The sequence below is a fragment of the Bubalus bubalis genome, chromosome 2, assembly GCF_019923935.1.
Source record: "Bubalus bubalis isolate 160015118507 breed Murrah chromosome 2, NDDB_SH_1, whole genome shotgun sequence".
Taxonomy (NCBI): domain Eukaryota; kingdom Metazoa; phylum Chordata; class Mammalia; order Artiodactyla; family Bovidae; genus Bubalus; species Bubalus bubalis.
This window is the reverse complement of record NC_059158.1, coordinates 113,763,162-113,789,975: the sequence shown is the minus strand read 5'-3', so window position 1 is coordinate 113,789,975 and position 26,814 is coordinate 113,763,162. Positions and strand designations below refer to the sequence as shown.

The following is a 26,814-nucleotide window of genomic DNA, read 5'->3' as shown; positions in this document are numbered from 1 at the left end:
TTCTGGATCCTCCCTGAAGGACTCAGGGCAGCTGTGTGAGCAGAGCACAGAGCAGAGACTGGGGGTGCAGGAAGGGGTTTGTTATTACTGAGCTCCTCTTCTTTTCGTCATGTGAAGAGGATGACACCTGTGTTTGAAGAATGTTACTCCAAAACATGGCTCTATGAAGAGGAGCTCCTGACTGCTTCTAGTGTGCCAAATATTAGTCCTTAACTGGGCCCTGACCTCCAGCAGGAAACTGTGCTCCTTTCTTAAAAGCAGGAATGCTTCCCTTCTAAGCTTACTGGTGTCAGGGCAAAACATGGGAACAACCGAAATGTCCATTGACAGAGGAATGAATAAACAAGATGTGGCACATATATACTCTGGGATACTTACTACTCAGCCATGAAAAATGAAATAACCCCATCTGCAGCAACATGGATGCAACCAAAAATTACCATACCAAGCGAAATACGTCAGAAAGAGAAAGACAAGCAGCACATGATATTATATGAGGAATCTAAATACGGCAGAAATGAACCTGTCTACAAAACAAAAACAGACTCACAGACGTAGGGAACTGACTTGTGGTTGCCAAGGGGAAACGGGGAGGGAGAGGGATGGAGTTTGGGGTTGGTAGACGCTAACTATCATATATGGGATAGATAAACACCATATATAATAGTATATACAGTACTGTATATATACTGCTGTATAGTACAGGGAATCATATCCAATCTCCTGGGGTAAATCATAATGAAAAAGAATATTTAAAAAGGTATATATGTATATAACTGAGCTGCTCTGATATACAGCAGAGATTGGCACAACACTGTAAATTAACTACATTCAATAAAAACAACAACAACAACAAAAAGCCAAAGGTACTAAGCCGAGGGTACACTATACTGTGAGTGCAAGGAAACTGTGACTGGAATGAAATACTGGCTCAATGGACATGAGTTTGAGCAAGTTCCAGGAGTTGGTGATGGACAGGCAAGCCTGGCGTGCTGTAGTCCATGATGATGAGAGAGATTTCGTCTTTGAAATTTTTCCTTACTGGTATCATAATGTTTTATAAATAAAAGGAAGAATCAAGAGAGAAAAGTGAGGTGGACTTTCTCATCAAAGTCTCTATAGGAAAATCTCAGGAGACATAGCTGTAGAGATAAGAAGCAAAGGAGAAAAGGTTGGGATGAGCTTCACAATAAAAACACAGAAAGGTCCAAACCTCCCCCTTTCAGTGGAGTTCTCTTTCTCCGTGGGTGTGGTGAACGAGTGTGCTGAATGAGAGCAAGCAAGTGTGCTGAACAAGAGCAGAACGAAAGCCTTGACTTCAGTGCTGCGTTCCGGCATTATACTGAGTCGCTTACTCACAGAGCTCACTCTGTGCGTATTTTGAATTGCTCTCTAATTTTCTGATGTGTGTTAGTATCATTTCCCTCCAAAGGCTTTAATGTCTCGGTGACACTTATCTAGCCTGGGGCACAGTGAATACTCCTGTCTCAGGGCAGTTTGTGCGTGTTAGTCACTCAGTCATGTCCTGCTCTTTGTGACCCCACGGACTGTAGGCCGCCAGGCTCCTCTGTCCATGGACTTCTCCAGGCAAGAATACTGGAGTGGGTTGCCATGCCCTTTTCCAGGTGATCTTCCTGACCCAGGGATTGAACTCATGTCTCCCTTATTGCAGGCAGATTCTTTACCATATGAGCCACCAGGGAAGCCCATTTCAGAACAGAACCCAAAGTGTGGCAGGGGAAAGCCAGACTAACGTGCTTATCCTGAAGAATGTTGCCAGTGAAGCTAGTAGATTTTCTGGGAGATTTAAAAGGAAAAAAAAAAAAAAAGGAAGACGATGCTTGGGACCCATATGAAGATATTTAAAATTTTGTCTCCAGGGACTTCCCTGGTTAAGACTCTGCACCTCTACTGAACGGGGCATTGGTTCAGTCCCTGATTGGGAAACTAAGATCCCACATGCCACATGTGGCCAAAAAAAGAAAAAATACATATTTTGTTTTCAAGATATACATCCCCTTCTTGTTGAAGTGATACTCTGATTGCCCCCTGGAAAGATTACCTTCCTCCGTCCCCACCTCCCCATCTCTCAGCCAGTACTGAGGGGTAGAGCTGGGATCTGCACTGAGCTTCACAGTCCCCTAGCCTAGACCCAGTGACTGGTTCAGTGATGAGCATGCGACCCACACGGAGACCATGAACACAGGAGACCTCTGCCGGAACAGTGATGAGCAATCTTTCCTGTTTTCTACTTATGTTGAAATATCAGAGAAGGATTGCAGCCATCTGGCTACCGGGAAGCCTAAGAATAAAGCCAATGAGGGGAACAAGAGAAAAAGAAAAACTGAGTCCTGGTAACGTCATCGGTGGTCCAAACAACTCTACTCTGATCAGCTAAAACTAGGACTTTCTAGTTTCCTGAACTCAGAAATTCCCTCCTTGCTTTAAAGTCAGTTTAGGTTGGGTTTTCTGTCACTTGCAGTTAAGTCCTGGCTGACATGGAACACTTGATTTGGAGTCAAGTAGATTTGGGCTCAAAATGTTGGCTTCACACTGCAAACACACTAGCAATGTCATCACGACCAAATTGCTTCTCCTCCTGAACCCCAATTCCCTCGTCCATCAGAGCCGTTCTGAGGGTGCAGTAACAATGTTTAAAGTGCCAGAACAGCGTTTGGCACTTTTAACAATTTTAACAGTTCCTTCCCTCCCTCCAATTTCCTCTAAAGAAGAAAAAGGAAAGACTTGCTGATGGGAAGGTGAAAGAGTGTTTTTCCAACCAAGTGCCCTTCCTCTTCCAACAAGTAGGCACTGCAAGGATGGGAAGTACCTTAAAAGAGGCCACCCCTGGGTCGGAGATGCCCGGTGCGTGCTGGCCGGTGCCGTAGCCCGCGTAGCTCATCACCCACGGCTCGTGGAAGGTCACCCAAAGCTTCACACGGTCCCCAAACGTGGAGAAGCAGAAGGCCGCGTAGTCCAGGAAGGCGTCCACCACATCCTCACTCTGCCACCCACCACGATCCTGCAGGGCCTGGGGCAGGTCCCAGTGGAACAGTGTGGCCATGGGCTCGATGTGCGAGTCCAGCAGGCTGTCAATCAGTTTGTTGTAGTAGGCAACGCCCCGGGGGTTGGGGTTATGCCCCTGCCCAGTGGGGAAGATGCGGGACCAGGAGATGGAGAACTTGTAGACCTGGGCCTGGAGGCCACGGAGCAGGGCGACGTCAGTGTCTGCCTTGTGGTAACTGTCGCTGGCCACCTCTGGCGTTGCTTGGCCCTTGTTGGTGTTCTGGTGCCCAACTCTGTCCCAGATGCTCGGCCCTCTTCCATCCTCGGCCCAGCCTCCTTCCACATTAAAAGCTCCCGTGGAGACACCCCAGAGGAAGCCTTCAGGAAAAACATCCTGCAGGAAAGCATCCCGTTCTGCCTTGGACTGGTTGGCAAATGCTTCCCAGACCCTCTGATAGGCTGAGCGGGGCGGCCAGGTATATACTGCTGTGTCTGGGCCCAGCTGCGGGGCAGTCTGGAGGGTCAGGCTGTCACTCAGAGAACAAGACCAGCTGAGGGAGTGAAGTGACATAAAGGGACATAATAAGTAATGACTCTAATTTATAGGTGACCTGAGACTGATGAATGGTGACAATGTGCTTAGTTAGTAAAGGTTCCAATAACACTGACTCCAAGTGATGGGCAGGAAGTGACTGGGGGATGGGAAATTATTATTATTACCCCTTCTTAGGCAAGTTAGGATGAGATGGTTGGATGGCATCACCGACTCAGTGGGCATGAGTTTGAGTAAACTCCGGGAGTTGGTGATGGACAGGGAGGCCTGGCATGCTGCAGCCCATGGGGTCACAAAGAGTTGGACATGACTGAGTGAACTGAACTTAGGCAAGTTATCACTACTCCTGCATGACTGAAAACACTGTGCTAATGCTACTAGTCTCTGTATCAGAACACCCTTGAATACCGTCTTCAGTTCTGATGAAATTTTTCTTCTTATAATGTATATTTATAAAACACAACTAAAGATAATGACTTCAGTTATTGAGTCTTTTGATGCTGTATTGGCCACTGTGATAAAAATGTATGTACATTAATTACCTCATATAAATTTCAAAATAAGTTGTATGAGGTAGGCACTACATTATTTATCTTCTTGCTACAGAGAAGGAAACTGAGACTTAAAGAAGTGAGTAATTTCTGGGCATCAGGGGCCAGCAGCTATTTACCAGCTGGTACAGAAATATTTCAGTGATTGAACTACCAGTACAGCTCTACTGATGTGTACCACTTAAATATCAGCCCCAGCTACAACCTCCTTTCTTCTTCATGTTGCCTGGGTTATGGTCATAATGGCAGGAGCTCAAGCATCCATCTAGGACCATGAGGTAGAAGTTTTGATAAGGGTGACAAAACAAGAGAGGAGCCTGGACTTCTGATGATTTTACCCACTCTATAGACTGTCCATCTCTGGGCTTCATTTATGTCAATAAACTTTTATCTTTTTTTAAAATGAGAACTCCTTGATTATACAGCTTGCAAATGATAGAGCTCAGAGTCTGTGCTTTTAACCACATATCACTATATATATGCGTAGATGTGTGGACATTATATGCATATTTGTGTTATGTTTTATGAACATAAATATTTATTCAGAAATAAATATATCTGAAATAAACATAGCTGAAATAAAACATAACATAGAAATGCTATTTGGGGGGCTTCCCTGGTGGCTCAGTGGTAAAGAATCCACCTGCCAATGCAGAAGACATGAGTTTGATCCCTGGTTCAGGGAGATCCCACTTGCCTCAGAGCAACTAGGCCTGAGCACCACAGCTACTGAGTCTGTACTCTACAGCCTGGGAGCTGCAACTATTGAGCACTTGTGCAGCAACCACTGAAGCCTGAGTGCCCTAGAGCCCATGTTCTGCAACAAGAGAAGCCACTGCAATGAGAAGCCTGCACGCTGCAATGAAAATTAGCAGCACCCCATCGCTCCCGCTCTCTTGAACTAGAGAAAAGCCCGTGCAGCAATGAAAACCCAGCTGAGTCAAAAATAAATAAAATTATTTTTAAAGAGCTATTTTCATACACAACAAAGTCTGATATATTCTGTTTAATTCTAGTCTGTTTTCCTTCTCTCTCCCTCCTCTCTCCCTCCCTCCCTCCCTCCCTCCTTGAGTCCTGTCTTGTGGGCTGGAGAGCAGGGCCTGAGAACATGCAGCAGTTTCACCAGCAGAGGGCAGCCTTGAGGAAGCGTTGGTAGAGGTGGGTGTGTTCAGCCCGGAGGAGAGAACACACATGGGGAGAGGCAGTGAAGGACAAGAGCAACTCCCTGTCCTAGGGCTCTCCTGTGGAGAGCGGCTGGCATTTTACAAGCCTGGCCCAGAGCGCAGAACTGATACAGGGACCCTGCAGAAAGATCTCTCCCATGGAGCGGGGCCTGAGCCTTACAAATTTGTGTGTGTTAAATCCCTTCAGTCATGTCCAACTCTGTGCGACCCTATGGACTGTAGCCCACTAGGCTTCTCTGTCCATGGGGTTCTCCAGGCAAGAATACTGGAGTGGGTTGCCATGCCCTCCTCCAGGGTTCAAACTTAAGCGCCTTCTGTTTTATGAAGCATCAACTCTGCATTTGGTAAAAAAGTGGTGACGGGAAATGATGGCCTATAGCTGCGGATTATCCAAAACAGATGCATGAGTCTGAGCACACCAGGGACACGGAGGGGTGCCCACTCTTCCGACCCAACCCTTCTGATCATGATTGTCCTTCTGGCTTGGGTGAAAAGAGGTTTTCAAGAAATAAACTGCACCTGGATAAAACAGAACTTGCCATACAGGCCTTGGAGCCTGGGTTTGCCTCACTTGGGTAGAGATTTAGCTCAAGAAGTCCGTATGCCCAGCCTTCCAGGTGTCCCTCCTTCAGCTGTCCCTCACCTTCTACTCTAACCCCTCAGAGCATCCCAGGTCATGCTCTTGTCCTCTCCTCTGGGGAGCAGTGCTGTATCTCCTGCCACACTCTCTGCTAGAGTCACTGGTGCGCCTCTCTGTCTCATTTCTGAGTCTAAAACACTCCAATGAGAAAATTATGTCTGTCCTCCCAGAACCCCCTTCCACCTGCCCCACACCTGCAGGTTCTCCATAAACACTCACCTACTCTCATGTTATCCAACATTGGACCTTCCCTTCAGGGGAAGTAGTGAGAGATCAAGGTGTTAGAAAGAGAACCCTGGAACTGATGTCTCATGTCACCTTGTGATTTTATAAGCACTGCTTTCTCAGACTGCCCCTTTTATTATGACCTCTTCAGTTTTATTTTCCAAAAAACACAGCCCAGCACTCCTCAGCTGATTCCAAGTATAAACGGAGAGCAGTTCTGACCTGCTTGCTCATGCAGTATAACTGCAATATACTTCTCACACTGAGCACAAAGCCTGACATGTCGCTGCTTAGGGTCTGGTGATGTGAACTGCTGATTTGAAGTGAGTTGAGAGGATTGAACAGTAGAGGGAGACATGGCTGACGACAGCCAAGTGCTGGGAGAAAAAAAAGGTACAAAGAGGTAGCACACTGAAGCTTATGATCTTGGACAGAGCTATGCTAGAAATGTCTGCAGTGAGCTCTAGCTGAAGGTCTGGGAAGCTAATGGCTGCCCCTAGTCCTTCCTTGACACAGGGCACAAGACATTCCATTGTGCAACATACTCTGTGGAGTGCTGAGGGTTCTGGGAAACTCCCTACACTGGCTTCCACACCAAGATTTCTCACTCAAGAAATGCATTGGAATGTAAGTGCATGCACGCATGGGTGCTAAGTCCCTTCAGTCATGTCCAACTCTTTGCAACCCTATGGACTGTAACCCACCAGGTTCTTCTGTCCATGGGATTCTCCAGACAAGAATACTGGAGTGGGTTGCCATGCTCTTCTCCAGGTAAGTGCAAGAGACTGACATAATTATGGAGATAATTGCAGATCTGCTCTAATTTTTTTTTAATATGTGTCTCACCAATTTTGTACTTTAGTCATGTGCTAAGAACTTATTTGCAATCCCACAATAATTTAAAACCTTTGTCCTGAGAAACCACTGAATTAGGCTTCTGCCCGGTGCACGGCTGACTTTCCCATTTATGCTGTCTCCCTGCAGGTAATATGCTTCAAATTTCATGACAGAAAATGGTGCAGAGAACTCACTTTACTCAGACCACATAACTTCAGGGATGAGCAGGTCTATTGTTAACCCAGCCTGCTCTTCATCATCTAACAATGCCTCCAACAAGATCTTAACTAGAAGGCAGGGCTTCAAACACCTGCTCTGTTAGTTGTGTGCACTTGGTGAACTAGAGGAGGCTGAATGATTGGTGAGAATGTCAGAACTGCATGGGGCCCAGAGACACTGTTCCCAGCCTTCCCCTCTGAGTCTCCATCTTTCATGTCCAGAAGGGCCACAGAAGACTCACTAATCCAAAAGGCACATGATAATAGTCCCGTGAGTTTACACAGGTGAAGAACAGCAGAGCATTCTGCAAACATCAGTTATTGATAGTTCAACAGGAAATCTAACATTACCTTTTCTTGGAACTCGATGAACAGCTCAGGAATGTACTAACATCAAACCCAATAACAAGCACTTGGTCTTCATTTATGGCTGTAAGAGAAGAAGTTTAAGTTACTCCACCTGAAGCCCACCCAACTATGCATGACTGCCATCAACAGTTCTCCTCACTCATATACCACAGCCAAACTCCAAGCGATGGTTCCAAGCCCCTCTGGAAAATTCCAAGGCCATGATTTAAGGAGGTCACATGTGATTTTTTTTTCCTACTAAGAACAGCAGTTCTCAAACTTCCATGTGCATCAGCATCACCTGTGAAGCCTGTTCAATGCAGATTGCTGGGCCCAACTCCCAGGTTTCTGATCAGAGCTTTCTGATCTGAAGTGGGCTCTGGAATGTGAATATCTAGCAAGTTTCCAGTGATGCTGATGCTGCTTTTCTAGAGACCAAATGCAGAGCACAACTGACTCAGAAGACCTCAAACATTAGGAGAGGGTGGAATCTTTTTTGTAAGAAGCACCCCACTCCAGTACTCTTGCCTGGAAAATCCCATGGACCGAGGAGCCTGGTGGGCTGCAGTCCATGGGGTCGCAAAGAGTCGGACACAACTGAGCACCTTCACTTTCACTTTTCACTTTCCTGCATTGGAGAAGGAAATGGCAACCCACTCCAGTGTGCTTGCCTGGAGAATCCCAGGGACAGGGGAGCCTGGTGGGCTGCCGTCTATGGGGTCGCACAGAGTCGGACACGACTGAAGTGACTTAGCAGCAGCAGCAGCATAAACATAAGATTGCCTGTTGCAACCATTTAGAAAGAGATGGGATTTAAGAACAGGAAATCATTACTCCAAAGTGAGTTAGGGTGAGAGTTATGTGGCATTCATGGATATGGTTCATGAAGTCTGTGAAGCCAGGTAAGCACTGGTTACAAGTGGTAAAAAGGGCACTACCAACATCTCCCATATTCTGACCTTACAGGGAGACTGAACTGGATATCAGGCACCCAGGGGCCTCCCCTGGCCCCTTCTGGCAGAGTGTCTAGTGGTCCTCAGCCCCTGATGCCTTAATGGACACTGCTTTCCCTTGACCAGACTGGACCAGGACAATCTTCTTCTGAATAATCATTTAAAAACTTTTTATCAAATGTAATGTTAACCTTTTTTATATGCTGTACAGCATGCAGGATCCTAGTTCCCTGACCAGGGATCGAACCTGCAACCCCAGTATTGGAAGCATGGAGTCTTAACCACTGGACCTCCAAGGGAAGTCCCAGGAGAAGTCTTCTGATGCATGGCCCACCCATCAGATTCACTCTCAAGAATTTGAAATAAGAGACATTGTGGAGATGGTCCATGAGTTGTGGGGTCCTGTAACTGAAGATGCTGATCAGGCAATGCGGAAATGAACAAAAGTAAAAGTGTCTGGGGTGGGCAGAGAGCAGTCCTGCAAAGGGGGGCACAGATGAGAGACCCTTGAGGGAGGAGCAGTGGAAGCAGACAGATGGGCACAGGGCTGTTGCCACGCTTACACCTGACATCTCTGGCCTGATGGTTTTTATCTCCATAAGACCCTGGCATCCTTCGCATGCTGTACAGAACTTCTCTTCTTTCTTGGGTCAGTGGGAACTAAGTGACCAACAGTAAGAAGTCAAGGACTCTACAGGCATCTAGGGCAGCCTCTCAGACCAGACCTTCTTTGGTCACTACTCCTGTTGGAACCCCAGACTCTCAAGATTGCTACCCTACAAGCCAACGTGCCAAACGTCACTGCAAACCTCTCCAGTGATGGCCCACTCACCTTTGAGAAGGCTGAAGAGCAGATGGGCTACGTTGTTCCTGGTGGAGAAGCAGTTCTGGAGTTTCAGGCTGAAGACGAAAACTTTCACTTTTGGTTCAATGGTCTGAAAATGATATAGGCCAGCAAGTGAACGGAAGTTGCTGAGAGTTGTTCGTTAACAGGGACAGATGTTCAAGATGTGAAGCCACAACACTCAGTGTGGTGTTGGAAATGACCTCTAGCTGTGTCAGTTAATAAAGGGAGCTGACTCCAGACTCGAGGGAGGAAAAAACTACACTTTTCTATAACAGAGGCCATTCTCTATACGGACCCCCACCAAAGACATAGGTTCATCTATCTTATCACCTCAGGCCACAAGGTATCTCCTAGAACTAGTCTCTGTATTCGGACCAGGAACAAGGCCATCTGCCCGTGTCGGCGGCCTGAGCTACTATAAGAAGCTCCATCAGGGGCTGCCGTCGTGATGTTTATAACGTCGAGGCTTTGCTTCAGAGCAATCTGGCTTGGGCAGCGGGGAGGCAGGGTATAAATGCAACAAGATCCACCCCGAGTCGACAGCTTCTGAACCTGGAGATGGCTTCATTATGTTTTTCTTTCTACCATTGGATATGTCTGAATTTTCCATAAAGAAATTGAAAAGGAACTATCTCCATTAAAATGGGAGCAGGTGTCACTTTTCTCCCATTTCTAGCCATTTCAGTATCAAAAGGAACATCTTTGGGCTGACAAGTTGTTTGACCTCATTTTAAGTTACCTTTTCTTGGGTTTGGTCATTTTTCCCACACTGTCTTCCCCTCCTCTGAATAGTTAACAGCCACTGAGAAATACCAACAGCAACTACTCAAACAGGAGGCCGGCAGGTTCTTTATTTTCTCAGAGCCACCAGCAACAATGAGGTGACTTAAGCTCTGAGAAACAGATTAACTTGCTCAGAACCAGTTAGTGGGGCTGTGGCTCGCATAGCTTTGTTCCTTCCCTGTGCTGGGTCAATGTGGTAAAGTCGAATTACTAAGGGAATAGAGGGTTTTCTCCTTCCTGAAAGACCCATGCACAGTAGGGTGGCCTGTGATGTCACAGGGCTGGAGAGCTGGAGGAGCCGTCTGCTGAGTGAGGAATTCCCTGGTGAGCAGGGTTTCTTCTGAGAAGGGAATGCAGGACCTCCACATGCAGCTCTTGCAGCACTCAGAACCTGTGGACATGCGGTGGGTCCCCGGGCCCTGAGACACCTGTGTGCTGGCGGGAAGCAGCAGCTAAGGCTCAGAGAGGGGCGTACAGGTTCTTTGGGGGGAGTGGACAGTGAGGGTTGGCTTGTTAAGGCAAATATTTCCATGACCACATCTACGAAATGTCTTTTTCAATCTCAGAATGAACACTGGAATTCTGATTCTCAATAGCTTTCTACATGAGAGAGCAGAGGATCCAGGTAAATATTTACCTTAACAAGCCAACTCTCTTTATCCTTTCCAGGGAAGATTATCTAACCTCCAGAGGTTCTCTATGGAAATTTCCTCAGACAAGACTGCATGTATGAAAGAAAGTGAAAGTGAAGTCGCTCAGTCATGTCCAACTCTTCGCGACCCCATGGACTGTAGCCTACCACACTCCTCCGTCCATGGGATTTTCCAGGCAAGAATACTGGACTGGGTTGCCATTGCCTTCTCCAGAGGATCTTCCCAACCGGGGATTGAACCTGGGTCTCCCGCATTGTAGGTAGACGCTTTACCATCTGAGCCACCAGGGAAGTCTGCTCGTATATGGATTCTTTTTTTGGGGGGCTGTGCTGCAAGGCTTGTGGGAACTTTGTTCCTTAACTAGGGATTGAACTCAGGCCTTTGGCAGTGATGAAAGCATGGAGTCCTAACCACTGGACCACCAGTTTATGCATCAGCTGAAGCATTAAATGACTAGTATGCTCTCAGGAACCTTTGCCATTCATCATCAATATGGAAAATAGCTTAAGTTACCTGCAGTTCACTCAACGTCTGTGGTAAATCTGCCTCACTGTGGCATTCATAAGGTAAATCAAGAGAGATGAAGTCAACTGCATCCTGGAAATAAGCAAACAGAATCTTTAGGACATAAGCAATTTCAAGATGAAGAACTGGCTCAGAACTATTTTTTTTTTGTTTGTTTCTCTCGTTACTAAATGGAATACTCCAAAGCGGGATTTTCCAAGGAGAAAGCAGGATGAGGAAAAGCTGGGGACAAGGTGGGAATGTGTATGGGGTTTGCCTCTGTGTTGTGAGGAATGCATCATGTATGCACTCAGCAAAGTGCTTGGCACACAGGAAGGGCTCAATAAATGCATACGATGGAATGAGTGAATGAGTGAGTAAAAGAAGTACTGTGGGCCAGAAAGGGTGGGTTTCCACTGAGTGAGTGAACTCTAAGGAAAGGGGTCAGGGGCCAGAGCTGCCCTGGGTGGCACCCTTCTCATGGCCCTTCCACTCTGCAGGACAGAGGCAATGGAGATTCAGCCATCCACAGTCCACTTAGTAATCTCTGCAGACCCTACCGGAGCTTGGAGTTTTAATTGTAGGCTATAGTCACTGGCTACTTTCAAACCACAGCTTAAAGTCCACTCCCGTTGGCCCTAGCCTGGGCCATACTGTAATCCAGAAACAGAGCTCTCATGGTCTGTGGACACTCCTATGTGTGCTCCAATTAAGGACATACATCTCCACCTGTCTCTGTCTGAGTATATTTTAAGAACTACAGATCCAGAGTCTCCACCCTTTTCAGCGAGCCATTTCTCTCCTGGCCACGACCAGATTGTTGCCCGTACTCCCCCCTTGTCTTCCCTTGGGACTGAGACCGTGGGTAATGGCATCTGGAAACAATCCAGTGCACTGTGACCTGAGATAACTGACTCTCCACTGCTCCCTATGCTTTTCCAATCAAGTTGTTGCCATGTTTGCTCAACAGTCCACAGGCTTGCTCCCCTCTGGCAAGCTCCACTGGAACATTCTCCTTGGCCCTCTCAGCCCTTGCTTTGTCTACCAGCTCCAGACAGCACGTGATCATCGACTTCATACTCTTGGAAGTCACTGTGCTGGGTTTAAAGATGAGTAGGAGCCACAGAAACTTACAACTTGATAGAGAGAGTTAGTAAATGTACTGACCACATGAAGAACAGGTATAAAGTTCTAAGTGATATAAGAAAAGTCCACACCTCAAATCTTGGTGGGGATTAGACTCACCTGGGAATGTGGGAAGGCTATGAAAGCCCGGGCGTCCCTCCACACTAAGTTTTGTACTTTAGTAGCTCTCCAGGTCAGAGAAGGCAATGGCACCCCACTCCAGTACTCTTGCCTGGAAAATCCCATGGACGGAGGAGCCTGGTAGGCTGCAGTCCATGGGGTCGCAAAGAGTCGGACACGACTGAGTGACTTCCCTTTCACTTTTCACTTTCATGCATTGGAGAAGGAAATGGCAACCCACTCCACTGTTCTTGCCTGGAGAATCCCAGGGACGGTGGAGCCTGGTAGGCTGCTGTCTATGGGGTCGCACAGAGTCGGACACAACTGAAGCGACTTAGCAGCAGTAGCAGCTCTCCAGGTGATTCTGATACCAAAATTTGAGAACTGCTGATCTAACAAATGGCTAAAATATTCCAAGCAGGGAGAGACCACATCAGGTTTAGTGGGGAAGTATTATTAACAGAAGCCTCTTTATGGTGGGCACATTAACACTGATGTTAAGAATGGGTAGAATTTTATTGGAAGAGATTTGAGGAAGGGAAGGAGGATAAGACTTCGGGTAGCGAATGCCGCAGGGCTGGTGGAGTGACAGCATGCATACCGGGGAAAAGGCGAGGGCAGAGAGCCGGCAAGAGGGCCCTGGTGAGCCGCATTCTGGAAGGCTCTGAGGACCTTCACTGTTTCAGGGGAATGTAGCTTCTCAGCAGGGAATTCAGCAAAAGATGTATTGCAGGGGGGAAATGGGGGCAGAGAGACCAGTTCAAAGACTACTGCTTGACAAGCATTTTCTGATCAGCACTTTGGTCTCCTGAGCTCATAACTGATAGCAGTTATCGCCCCTTGTAAAAGAATTTAGATATTCTGGTTTTCTGGTCATACTATCAGTCTTGGACCTGGTCATTTCAGAACCTTATCATGTCTGGTGTTTAAACCCCTGAGCTTGTAAATCTGAAGTTGGACCTTGGTACATGGGGCCTCCATCACAGCACAGACACAGACACAGACACAGGAATCAGTTGTTTTCTCAGAGGGTTTTCCACGCTGCCCAGCAGTCAACGTTACAAGGGCCAAGGCTGTTAAATTCTCAAATGTTTTAATGTTTCTTATTAAAATTATAGTTAAAAGTTGTTTTTAGAGGAGGTAGAAAGCAGGATGGGCACTCTAGGGACCACATTATTAATGTTATTTTTTTTAAAAAAAACCTCTTACCCTAGTGTCTGTTTTGCTAAAAAAAAAACAAATGAAAAATACAAAACTGACCTCTCTTTTGATAAGCTCTTTTTAAGAAGGAGCAAGACCAGAGGCATTTGACGTCTTTGTGTAGGCAAAAGCTGACACTTGACCAAGTGAGAGCTGGGGCTACAACAAATAAGATTTTGTTTTAAAGTAATTATAAATCTAGAGAATGCATAACACTCAGAAGAGGCATTTGTAAGAATGTCAAACAAACCATTATATGTCGGGTGGATAAACAACAAGGTCCTTCTGTATAGTATAGGGAACTATATTTAATATCCTGTGATAAACCATAATGGAAAAGAATGTGACAAAGAATGTATATATATATAAAATATATATAACTGAATCATTTTGCTGTACAGTAGAAATTAACACAGCATTGTAGGTCAAGTACACGTCAATAAGACAAATTTAAAAAGAAAGGATGTCAAGTCGACAAAAATTTCTATTGTTTTTTTAAAACTAAACTTGCAACTTTTCTCAGAAGTTACAGATTCTATTTCTTTGGGCTGTCATTACCTTGACAAGTGCAGACATAGATGGTTCTAGCAGGAGCTTGGAGAGCGTCTCAGCTCGCAGGACCACAGAGAGTTTTCCCCCTGAAACCAACCAGATGAGGGGATGTAGGTGAGAGAGGAAGGAGGCTGTGACCCCAGAAGCCACTGGTGAACTCGTTTTCTGTTGGCCTTTCTAGTCCACATTCACCAACTTTAAAAAAGATTTCTGCAGAAATCACTCACATGATTTTACTCTAGCTGAAAGATTTTAGAAAACAAAGTAGCTTTTTAAGAAATGTCCCTTTAGAGACTGTTTCATATAAATCAGAACGGTGACGTGTAGGACACTTGTGAAGTCTTTTGCAAGAATAAAAACAGTTCCTTTCCCTAACCCCACACAATGTAAAAGGCAGATGGAGAGAACTGCGTCTCAGTTCCTAATAAACCTTGGCCTCTGCGTGCTTTACAAGCTCTCCAGGTGATTCTGACACACGCTAAAGCTTGGGAACTGTTGGTCTATACAACAGTTTAGAGTTCCAAGTGGAGAGACTTTGGAAAGGTAGGGTGCTCTCAGGGGACTGCTGTTACCTGTCCTTATTCACTGTGCCAATGTCCATTCAACCCTTACTGTGCATTGAGGAGAATATGAAGGAAACTTAGACCTGTGCAGCTTGAACCCTCTCACTTTGACATTTGATCACCTAACAGTGGTGTTGAAGCTTACGTACATCAGAATCACCTGTCCTTCTTGTCAGCCGACTGGGGTGGACCCAGGAATGAGAGCCTTTTAACAAGCTTCCTGGGTGCTTCAGATACAGTGGTGCTCAGATCGGTTTGAAACACATTGCTGTGGGCATCTCAGGTGGCTTAGTGGCAAAGAATCCACCTGCCAGTGCAGGAGATGCAGGGGATGTGTGTTTCATCCCTGGGTGGGGAAGATCCCCTTGAAGAGGAAATGGCAACCCACTCCAGTATTGTTTCCTGGAAAATCCCATGGACAGAGGAGCCTGGCAGGCTACAGTCCAAGGTGTTGCAAAGAGTCGGACATGACTGAGAATGCACCCATTCACGTGGTGGACTTGGGATGCCTCAGTTGTCAGAAGCACCATCTAACTCCTTGATGCACAAAAGTCTTTATCTCCTGCTGAGATTGTGTGCTCCCTGAGGAGCAAGCTTCGACATTTCTCGAGTCTCTCCAAATAGCAAGCTTAGGATGCGTGCATAGGCAAGTGCTCAGACCTGTGCTTTGGAAACAGTAAACAAAATGGCCTAAAGCCAGAGTTTGAGACTTAAATGACAAGCTTATATGCCTGACCTCTCTCCTACATTCAAATTCTGTACAGGAGAAAGATCTCCCCAGTCATTGAAACCACTATTAATAACCAACCGCTGCCAACTACCAAAGTGCTTATTTTGATAAGCATAATGGAACTTCTAAATCCTCTGAGCAGGGAATATCACTCAGAGACATTTGGTCCTCCTTCTGATAAGATAATGCTATTTTCCAGTTATTCAGTGATTGTGGCCCATGGAGCCATTTCACCTTCCACAGATTTTCCACACTTCAGTCTATCATCACATCAGCACACGTAGAACATATGTTCTCAGCCTGTGCTGAACGTTTTTAAATGTCCAATTTAGTATTATCTCTGGATCAATGACATGACACAGGAGGACAGTTAATCCCTAAGTGCAACTGACTCACACATCACTCCTATTTGACTTTACAAGCTGTTTTTAGACTCAGAGTGAACAAACGTACCTGAGGTTCCAGAAAGTCTCATATCATACAAAATGAATTTTCCGATATTATTCCTAACTGGTTCCTAGTGCAAGCACAAACTATACTTCTTAAAATAACATAAAATGCAGGTGACTCAAAACTGGAAGCTCATTCTAAGCTGGCAGTTCATGTTTCTTCGGCACTGAAGTGGGGGCTAATTGCACTGGTTTAAGATAATTTATCTTGTAATTTTTGCTGGATATGGTTAAAGGTCAGTGTTCTTGTCTACAGAACTCAAAATCAGTATTTGCTGGGGGTTGAGTATTAACTGTTTCCAGCCCATGTAGAAAATTACTGCATGGCAATGTGTGAGTTTATGTCCCTCACAGGTATTACTAGATTTTGTTTAAGGATAAGCTCAGTTCTGTTTCCATCACAAAAGTATGTCATTCCTCTAAAACCCATTGCTGTTGTTCAGACAAAACAGCCCCTTTTTGTTTGCTCCTCTCCCTTTTGCCCCAAATGTTTAAATAAAAGTAATCAATCAGGCCAGTATTGAACTGCCAGGATCAATGCTTCCGGAGGAGGGTGGGGTCCCCAGCGCTGCCCTAGATTGCGTTCCGGTGTTGGCAGGTGGGAGGCGCGGCGTGCAACTCTGCTCTTCCTGTGAGAGATGTGTTCACGCTCCTGCTGGTCTGCCAAGAATCTTTTCATATCCTTCCCACGGTAGGACGTTGAAAACACGAGCAGGAAGTTTATACCAACACACAGTCATTAGAAAAGGACTCAAAACTGCGGTAAAAATACATAACATAAAACTCACCATTAAATGTTTTAAAGTGGCTTTGTCCTGCAACTGCCACCACCATCCACCTCCCCAGATTTCCATCATTTCAAACAGAAACTCCGGGTCCGTGAGTCCTTCCCCATTCCCTCCTCCACCCAGTCTCTGGTAATCATTATTCTACTTTCTGTCTCTGTGCGTTTGATCATTCTAGTCCTTCATGTAGGTGGAGCCATCCAATATTTGTCCTTTTGTGTCTGGCTTATTTCACTTAGGGCAGTGTACCCAGGGCTCATTCGTGCTGTAGCATGTGTCCGAATTTCATTTCTTTTGAAGGCTGAATACCATTCAATTGTATGTATCTAGCATGTTTTATTTATCCATTCATCCTTGTATGGGCATATGGATTATTTTCATCTTTTGATTGTTTTGAATAACGCCATGAAAATGGGTGTGCAAATATCTGTTCAAGTTCCTGCTTTCAGTTCTTTTGGGTGTATTCCCACAAGTGCTAGACCGTATGGTAATTGCAGGCTCCATTTCTTGAGGAACTGTCATACAGCTTTCCATACTGGAAGGCTACACCATTACATCCCGGCCACCAAAGCACAGGGCTGTAATTCTCTCACAGCTCAGAGGAGCCTACAGCGATACGACAACTAAATACAATGTGGTACCTTGGAAGAGATCCCGGAGTAGAAAAAGGACATGCAGGAGAAATTAAGGAAATCTGAACAAAACATGGACTTTAGTTAGTAATAGCGTATCAACCTTGGTTCTTTAATTGCAACAAATGCCCCATAATAATGTAAGATGTTTATGTTAGGGGATACTGGTTTCAGGGACAGGGACATATGGAAACTCTGTACTATCTGCTCAAATTTTCTATAAATCTAAAACTGTTCTAAAAAGTAGTATTATTGTAGGATGTATGCAATCTTGAAACAAGTCACTACCTCAGTTATTTCGGTGAGTTACTAGGATACTTCAAATTTTGGATTCAAGTGAATTTAGGTAAAGCAAAGTACTTTTTAAAATAGCCAGATAAATTCAAATCACCAACTCAATCTGTTTTCAAAGTAGTTGTTTGGTTTAACATTTTCTCATGTACCTCTAACTCAATAAACATGTAAATAAAGAACTAAAATAATAAAAAGTAAAAATGCTTTAAAGGTTTGCCTGTATTGATAGAGTATCTTCCTATGGATATATTACCAACATGCTGAACAAATTATTTCCTTGGCCCTGGATAGGCAAAACAAGTAAAAATCAAAACAAACAAAAAAGTAATATTAATTTTTTAAAAGTCTTGATTAGAAAGGAAAAAACTCTGAACCACCTATAGCTTTTAATTTTTCAGGTTCTCTCTGACTTTTAAATGATTACCCCTTAATCATTAAGAAATATCAACAGTAACACAATGACAGAAAGTGACTAAGCAGTGTTCTTGGAAGATGTACAATTACCTAATATCTGAGATTCAGAGTAGAGGGGAAAGGGACTGGGGGCTTCCCTGGCGGCTCAGTGGTAAAGAATTAGCCTGCCAATGCAGAAGATACAGTTTTGATCCCTGATCCAGGAATATCGTGCGTGCCTCGGAGCCACTAAGCCTGTGTGCCACAACTATTGAGCCTGGGCTCTAGAGCCCAGTGTCCGCAGCTACTGAGCCAATAAGCCACAGTTTTTGAAGTCTGAGCGCCCTAGAGCTCACGCTTGCAACAAGACAAGCCACCACGATGAGAAGCCTGCACGCTGCAGCTCGAGAGTAGCCCCCACTCACTGCGACTAGAGAAAAAGGCCACGCAGTAATGAAGACCCAGCACAGCCAAAAATAAATAAGTAAACAAAATTATGTTAAGAAATGATACAAATGAACTTATAAAAAAATCTACCAAAAGATTGATAATTTTGTATAAAGTAAGAAATTGTGCTCCTCAAAGTCTCCATGAAAAAATTGAAAAGATAAGAAGTGGAAAAATACCATCATCCCATATGCCCAATGCAGATTAAAGAATATATAAAGTATTCCAACAAGTCAAAACATAAATGGATAAAAGGCAAAACAGGAATTATACAAAAGAAATAAATATGGCTAATGAACACATGAAGACCTGCTCAATCTGAATAGGAATCAGGTAAAAAAGATGATAAAGGATGATAAATATTTTTACATCTGTGAGATAGGCAAAAATTTATAATTCTGGTAATTACATGTGTTGGAAGAGGTCAATAGGAACCAATGTATAAACACTGGTCGAGGAAATGTAAGTTGGTATAACCACAGTGGAAAACAACTTATCTCTCACAGCTAAATATTTACATCCCCCCAATTAGCAATCACTTGAGTATAAACACAAGTGAAACTCTTAGACACATGCAGAAAGAAGCATGTGCAAGAATGTTCATAATGGCTATGTTCATAATAGCAAAATTTGAAAACTAGAATGTCCATAAGCAGGAAAATGAATTAACAAAACTTGGCTTAGTCCCACAGTGGAAAGCAGTGAAAAGATGATGATATAGCTCTGTTCAACAATATGAATAAGCCTTGGAAACAATTTTGTTTGAACAAAAAAGTCCTAGAGGACTACAAAATGTATAATACTCTTTCATCATGCTAAATTCCAAACCAAGCAAAATTGGACACTAAATTGTTTAAATACATACGCAGTTGGGAAACTTTTTTTTAAAAAAAGTAATGCAATCTAAATGAGATACCATCAGAATGGCTAAAATAGAAAAGGACAAAAATGCCGAATGTTAGTAAGGGTTATGAGGCTACTGAAATTCTCACACATAGCTAGTGGGAGTATAAAATAGAACAACTGCTTTGAGAAATCGGCGGTTTCTTAGAAAGTCAAATACATCTCTCCCCTGTAATCCAGCATTTCCTCTCCTAGGTATTATCCAAGAGAAATGAAAACATACGTCCGTGCAAAACCTTGTACAAGAATGTTCATAGCAACTTATTTATATGAGATAAAAACTGGAAATTGCCCAAGTGCCCCTCAGTTGTGATACATCCACAATAGAACACCACTTAGAAGAAACAAGCAGCAAATTACTAACAGCAACAAAATAAATGAATCTCACAAACATGCTGATGGAAAAAGACAGACACAAAATAGTACCTACTGTATGATTCCTGATAGGAGCCAGATCAATATTTGTTTCTGGGGTAAGGATTAGGAAGGGATACAATTATCAGAAATGGGGTTTTCGGAGGTGTTGATTAATGTTTTATATCATGATGAGAGGATGGTTTTAATTTTATATCTTGATACGGGTATGGGTTCAATTTTACAGATCAGACTGTAAAATTAAGATCCATGCATTTCACTGTAGGTAACTCATTCCCTGATAAAAAATTCCTTGGAAAAAAATCAGAACTTCAGATTGTTTATTTTCTAATCAGCAGTAAATGGGAATTTAATTTTTAAACATATTTTTTAAACATGGTGATTTTTTGGCTAAAATGTATTCAGTAAAATGCCACTTTTCCTGTAATTAATTATTTTATTGAAATGCTTAAACTTGTACATCCATTGTGACACCAGTGTGGGAGGGGGAAAGCCATGGTCTAATGCAAGATGGATGGAATATTTAGCACAGTGGTAACCTGGGATGGAGTGGGTAGAACGGGAGATGAGATAGGGAAAAACATACAAGTAGACAAAAGTTGTGATATGGTTTGTTTTGTCTTATAAACCCTCAACTTTCTAACTAATTTTTACATTAAAATTGAGGTATAATTCATATACTATAAAGTATATCCTTTTAAACTATAACATTTTGTTATCTTTAGTACATTTACAAAGCTGTGCCACTCTCTGCACTAATTCTGGAACTAGTCACCCAGAAAGATATTACATCCCCATTAAGCAGTCAGTTCCCATTCTCTCTTCTAGCCCCAGACATCACTACTCTACTTTAGTGTCTCTACTATAGTTTTTTCTACTCTGGACATTTAATATCAATGAAATTATATAATATGTGGTCTTTTGGGGCTGGCTGCTTTCACTTAGCATAATGTCTTCAAGAATTATCATATTGTAGCATGAATCAATCACTCCTTTCAAGTGCTGAGTACTATTCCATTTTACTAATATGCCACTTTTTGTTTATCCATCAATTGATGGCCATTAGGGTTGTTTCCACTTTTGGTTATTATGAATAATACTGCTATGAATATTTGTGATGCAAATATTTTTGCCTTGACATTTGCTTTTATTTTTCTTGGCTCTCTACCTAGCAGATATTATATTGTGGGTATAATTTCATTTTTTGCTGTTTACTTGCTTTAAAAAAAATTGAAGCATAATTGACCTACAACATTGTTAGTCCATGTGTATAAATAGTAATTCAATATTTCTATATGTTACAAAACCATTACAGTATTGTTATAGCTTAATCCCTGGACTGCATGGTCACTTCATGGATGTTAACTATTATGTGGCTGCATCACACTGACTGCATTTTGTCAGCTCCTTCTTAGGCCTGCAGTCCTACCCACTTCCCATCCTGCGTTACTGAGCTCTGGTGTACTCACAAGAAATGCACCCAAGCCAGATAAGTTTCCTATCAACTTTTACCCTTGTCTTCATCTGACGCAAGAACTGGAAGAATGCTCTTCAACTAACACAGATAGTTAATGGTCCACAGGGAAAAATGGTCATGAGACCCCAAGGGGGAGGAAAAACCCCCGGCTCCCATTGGTGCATATGTGTTACTCCCTTAGTAGTCAGATTGTATTTTTAGCTTTGGCCCCTTTAAATTCCCCATACCCCTTTTGGCAGTGGGGAAGTGAAAGTCGCTCAGTCGAGTCTGACGTTTTGTCGTGTCCATAGGCTATACGGTTCATGGAATTCTCCAGGCCAGAATACCGAAGTGGGTAGCCTTTCCCTTCTCCAGGGGATCTTCCCAACCCAGGGATGGAACCCAGGTCTCCCGCATTGCAGGCGGATTCTTCACCAGCTGAGCCACAAGGGAAGCCCACAAATACTGGAGTGGGCAACCTATCTCTTCTCCAGGGGATCTTCCCGACCCAGGAATTGAACCAGGGTCTCCTGCATTGCAGACGGATTCTTACCAACTGAGCTATCAGGGAAGCCCAGCAGTGGGGAATGCAGCTGCAAATGCTTCCAGATCGCCAATCCAACCCATATGTAAGTTACCCACAATAAATCCCATAATTATACTTTATGGAGTTGCCTGCTTCACTTTTTGGTCTCAAAATTTTTTTCAGTTCAGGGGATATTATTCAATATCCCTGCTTTTGAAAAGTTATATTTTGCTTTTAATCAGCATATGTAACTTTTTTGGGTATATTAAAAATGTATTTTACAAAGAACAACAAAGCTATGGAATTGGATTAAAAAGCAGAAGATGAGTGAGAGAGAGAAAGGAAGAAGGAAAACTGTCTTTTGGAATAGTAAAGAGACTGAGAAGAGAATTTACTTAGTGTCCTGTATTATATCAGGGACAGACAATCTAGTGATGTTGATAAAACATGAAATGAAGGCTGAGAGGAATGAGCAGAAGAAAAGAAGGCAAACATGAGTTTAAGAAAGAAATAGTCTTTAGTAACCTGATGAAGATAAAAAATGAAATATGTAAAACATTTTAACAAACATGTATATATAGCTTTATAATTTAAAATAATTCTATGGAATTAGTCCTCAAAATAAGACAGATTTTCTTCAGCTTCAGATGATCCATGTCTAGTTTTGCCTTCTTTCAAAGTTCATTTTACTCAAAGCTTCTTCAGTAGAATTACAGTCAATAAATATTTATTTATTTTCTCATTTGTCCCATGATAGGCTTTTAAAGAAACTGGTTTCAAATCCGGCATCTCCTCTTCTCCCTTGATCTAGAGTTTATGAAACCGACAGCTGGGCTTTTGTGGCTCCCTCGGCAGGATTGTTCTCTCACCCAGCGGCGTGTAACCCTCCAGATCCTGTGGCTCTCTCCCTCCTTCCACTTGGCTAAAAAGGTGGTCCAAGGACAGCCTTTTTGACAATCATATCTAAAATAGCCCCAATTACATTCCCACTCTTTTCCCCCTTGCCCTGATTTTATTTTAAACACAGAAAAAAATGTTTAACCTCTCTATAATTGAACACACGCAAATAAAGAATATAAGGAGATAATAGTTTTCAGCCAACAAATTACCAATGATGGAAGAAAATTTCCACCTACTGAGATATGGGGAAGTCATTCTGGCTTATGCATGATTTAACATAAACTTTTTGCTAACTAGAACATCCTGTTTTGTAGTCTATTAAACATACATTGTCCATGTGCTTTAACCATCAAAGAAGAAGATGCATTGCCCAGAAGTAAAGAATATCTGTTGTGCAGATAGAGACGAATGCGTCTTTTCCTGGGATGTCAGTGACAGTACACCTCTGATAATAAGGCTTCCTTCCCGGGGGGCAAGCCACACACACTCTGTGTGCACAGGCTAATCTGTCTTTTTTCAAAACTTTGCAGGAATGTACCCCCGTCATGGTTGATGTTCTTTTTTTCTGACGAAATATAAAACTGTGCTTAAAACCATGCTTTTCTTGAGGAGTCCCTCAGAGATTTCTGAGAGGCTCTCTCCAAAGATATAGTTTGGCTTGAATAAAAGTCTTTTCTATTTTTATATAGATCTGTTATTAACTGTTTCTGTCTACACCAATGATAAAACAATTACATCACTGAAAACAGGCTGAGTAGGGTCAGAACAATTTTGTAATTGTTGGTATAAAGTTACAACTTTTCTGGAAAATAATTTAGCAACATCCTTTGAAGTCTTAAAGAAAGTGCATCTTCTGACCCAGTAATTTCAGTTTCAAGAATCTCAGAGGGCTTCCCTGGTGCCTCAGTGCTAAAGAATCTGCCTGCTGAAACAGGGACACAGATTTGATCTCTGGTCCAGGAAGATCCCACATGCCCTGGGGTAACTAAGCCCACGCACTGCAACCACTGAAGCCCTCAAGCTTATAGCCTGGGAGCAGCAACAAGAGAAGGCACCGCAGTGAGAAGCCTGCACTTCTCATTGTTCACCTAGAGAAAGCCCATGTGCAGCAATGAAGACTCAGCACAGCCATAAATTACACAAATAATTAAAAAAAAAAAAAGAGTCTGTCAGAATTTATCTGAAGGCAAGCATTTATACGTATGTTCACTGCAACGTAATTTTTAACTGTGAAAATTAAACTAGTATGTAAAAATGAAATATCTTAAATGAGCCATTAATATAATGCGAACATGTAAGAACACTGAAAATCATACTTTCAAAGAGTTTTTATTAAAATGAGAATATATTAATTATATATATTAAGTTTCAAAAGTAGAACATGGTGTGGGAGGGAAGTTTAAGAGGGAGGGGGAATATGTATACTCATGGGATTCATGTTATTGTACGGAAAAAAACAGCACAAAATTGCAAAGTCCAATTAAAAATAAATTTAAAAAGTAGAATATACAGATATATAGTATGTATACAAATATACAGTATATAATAAAAACTAGAAAGCATATCTAATCCAATTAACCTAATTAATCTAATTGGTTCTCAAAATTGGTATACCTCAGATTCATCGAGGGAATATATTAAAATCAATGTCCTGAGTCTGTCCAGACCTACTGAATGGGAAGCTTAAATTAGCTATGAAGCAGGAATATGGACAATTGTAATCATGCTCTTCTCACTATCCATCAGTGTATCATTATTTTATCTTGTATTTGTCTCCCCTGCTGGAATATAAGCTTCAACTAGAACATGTAATTCTCTTTACATAAGAAAAATGGGGAGGCTCAAGGTTTCTCTGATGGTCCAGTGGTGAGGACTCTGAGCTTCCATTACACGGGGCATGGTTTTGACCCCTCGTTGGGAACTAAGGTCTCCCAAGCCATGCAGCATGGTCAAAAAATATAAAAAATTAAAATGTAAAAAAGAAAGCAGGGAGGCTGAAAGAGAATGGGCAATCTTGAAATCCTAGGGAGAGTCAGGGAGGCAAGACTGAAGAAGGAAAGACAGAAAGATAATTGATAATAGTGTAGACTCAAGACTGGGTAAGGAGGGTTTAAAGACATTTTTCAAACGGGATGTTGGGCATGGTACAATGCAAGCCACCCCTACCTACCTCTACCAAGAAATCTTCAGGATGGTATTAATTTCTCACTTATAAATAGCTATGAGGGGACTGTTGAAAGTAAGTGAAAAGAAATGCTGAGTCCTGCTTTAAGAAGGGTGGATGAAGGTGGATGATGAAGGCTGCCGGTGGGTCAGCCATCAGGGTTGTGTGAACTCACCTTGAGAAGCATATTTTTCATGGTAAATCTCATAGGCTTTTCTGTGGGCATCAGTGAGGATCTGCAGACGTGAAGATCTTGATTCCTGGTGGGGAAGCTTCGTGATCACTTTCTCCAAGTCACTAAAAGTGAACCAGATCTCAACTAGGTCCCCAAAGGAGTGGAAGGCAAAGGAGGCATAGGCCGCAAAGAGATCGGCAAAGGCCTCAGTTCTCTGGAGAGTGCTGGCAGGGAGGGTCTGGTGGTGTAGAACCACCAAGGGCTGAAGCTGAGCAGTCTTGAGGGCCTCAAGCAGTTGCCGATAGCACAGCACTGTTCCCTTGTCTGGGTTCTCCGAGATTCCTTCTGGGAGAAGTTGTGCCCATGGCAGAAATACTTTGTAATGGGTGATCATACTGGCACGGACACTTCTAAAGTACTCTGGCAGGAATGCAGGCAGTGGCTGGCGACAAACATAAATTTCTTCATCTTCTGCTACAAAGGGAGAAGCCTGGTTTCCCAGGGGATCTCTCAGGTTATGTAGCAAGCTGTTGGTTAGAGGACCAGCAGCTGAGATGAAATTTTTATCAGAGTCCCAGTCTAAACCCCAGCAAGAAAAACTTAAAAGGGCAGTAAGGACTAAATGCCAGGCCAGCTCCATCTTCAAGGAACTGTCAGGAGGTTTGTGGAATACTTACTTTATAACTTCAGTTGAGGTTGTAAAATACCAAGCAACTATTAACACTTAATAGGTAACTGGATTATCTACAATAATGAAATCAGTACATGATTCATCAGTTCAGTTCAGTTCAGTCGCTCAGTCATGTCCGACTCTTTGCGACCCCATGAATCGCAGCACGCCAGGCCTCCCTGTCCATCACCAACTCCCAGAGTTTACTCAAACTCATGTCCATTGAGTCAGGGATGCCATCCAACCATCTCATCCTCTGTCGTCCCCTTCTCCTCCTGCCCTCAATCTTTCCCAGCATCAGGGTCTTTTCAAATGAATCAGCTCTTCGTATCATGTGGCCAAAGTACTGGAGTTTCAGGTTCAACATCAGTCCTTCCAATGACCATTCAGGACTGATTTCCTTTAGGATGGACTGGTTGGATCTCCTTGAAGTCCAAGGGACTCTCAAGAGTCTCCTCCAACACCACAGTTCAAAAGCACCAATTCTTTGGCCTCAGCCTTCTTTATCAACCAACTCTCACACCCATGCATGACTACTGGAAAAACCATAGCCTTGACTAGACGGACCTTTGTTGACAGAGTAATGTCTCTGCTTTTTAATATGCTGTCTAGGTTGGTCATAACTTTTCTTCCAAGGAGTAAGTGTCTTTTTATTTCATGGCTGCAGTCACCATCTGCAGTGATTTTGGAGCCCCCGAAAATAAAGTCTGCCACTGTTTCCACTGTTTCTTCATCACATCCAATGAAGTGATGGGACCGGATGCCATGATCTTTGTTTTCTGAATGTTGAGCTTTAAGCCAATTTTTTCACTCTCCTCTTTCACTTTCATCAAGAGGCTCTTTAGTTCTCCTTCGCTTTCTGCCATAAAGGTGGTTTCATCTGCATATCTGAGGTTATTGATATTTCTCCTGGCAATCTTGATTCCAGCTTGTGTGTCCTCCAGCCCAGCGTTTCTCATGATGTACTCTGCAGGTAAGTTAAATAAGCACGGTGACAATATATAGCCTTGACGTACTCCTTTTCCTATTTGGAACCAGCACCATTTGTTGAAG

The 26,814-nt window shown here is 43.3% G+C and overlaps 1 protein-coding gene across 1 annotated transcript in view; it reads right to left on the bottom strand.

Moving 5' to 3' along the window:
• LCT (lactase) overlaps positions 1 to 25,797 on the bottom strand; it is a 48,022-nt gene extending 22,225 nt beyond the window's left edge. The window contains exons 1-6 of the mRNA XM_025276996.3: positions 25,092 to 25,797; positions 14,306 to 14,385; positions 11,312 to 11,395; positions 9,348 to 9,450; positions 7,566 to 7,644; positions 2,831 to 3,557 (exon numbers count right to left, since the gene is read on the bottom strand). Coding sequence (XP_025132781.2) covers positions 2,831 to 3,557; positions 7,566 to 7,644; positions 9,348 to 9,450; positions 11,312 to 11,395; positions 14,306 to 14,385; positions 25,092 to 25,731 — 1,713 coding nt within the window. The 5' untranslated portion in view covers positions 25,732 to 25,797. The remainder of the gene's footprint in view (positions 1 to 2,830; positions 3,558 to 7,565; positions 7,645 to 9,347; positions 9,451 to 11,311; positions 11,396 to 14,305; positions 14,386 to 25,091) is intronic.
• Positions 25,798 to 26,814: the final 1,017 nt, after the last annotated feature.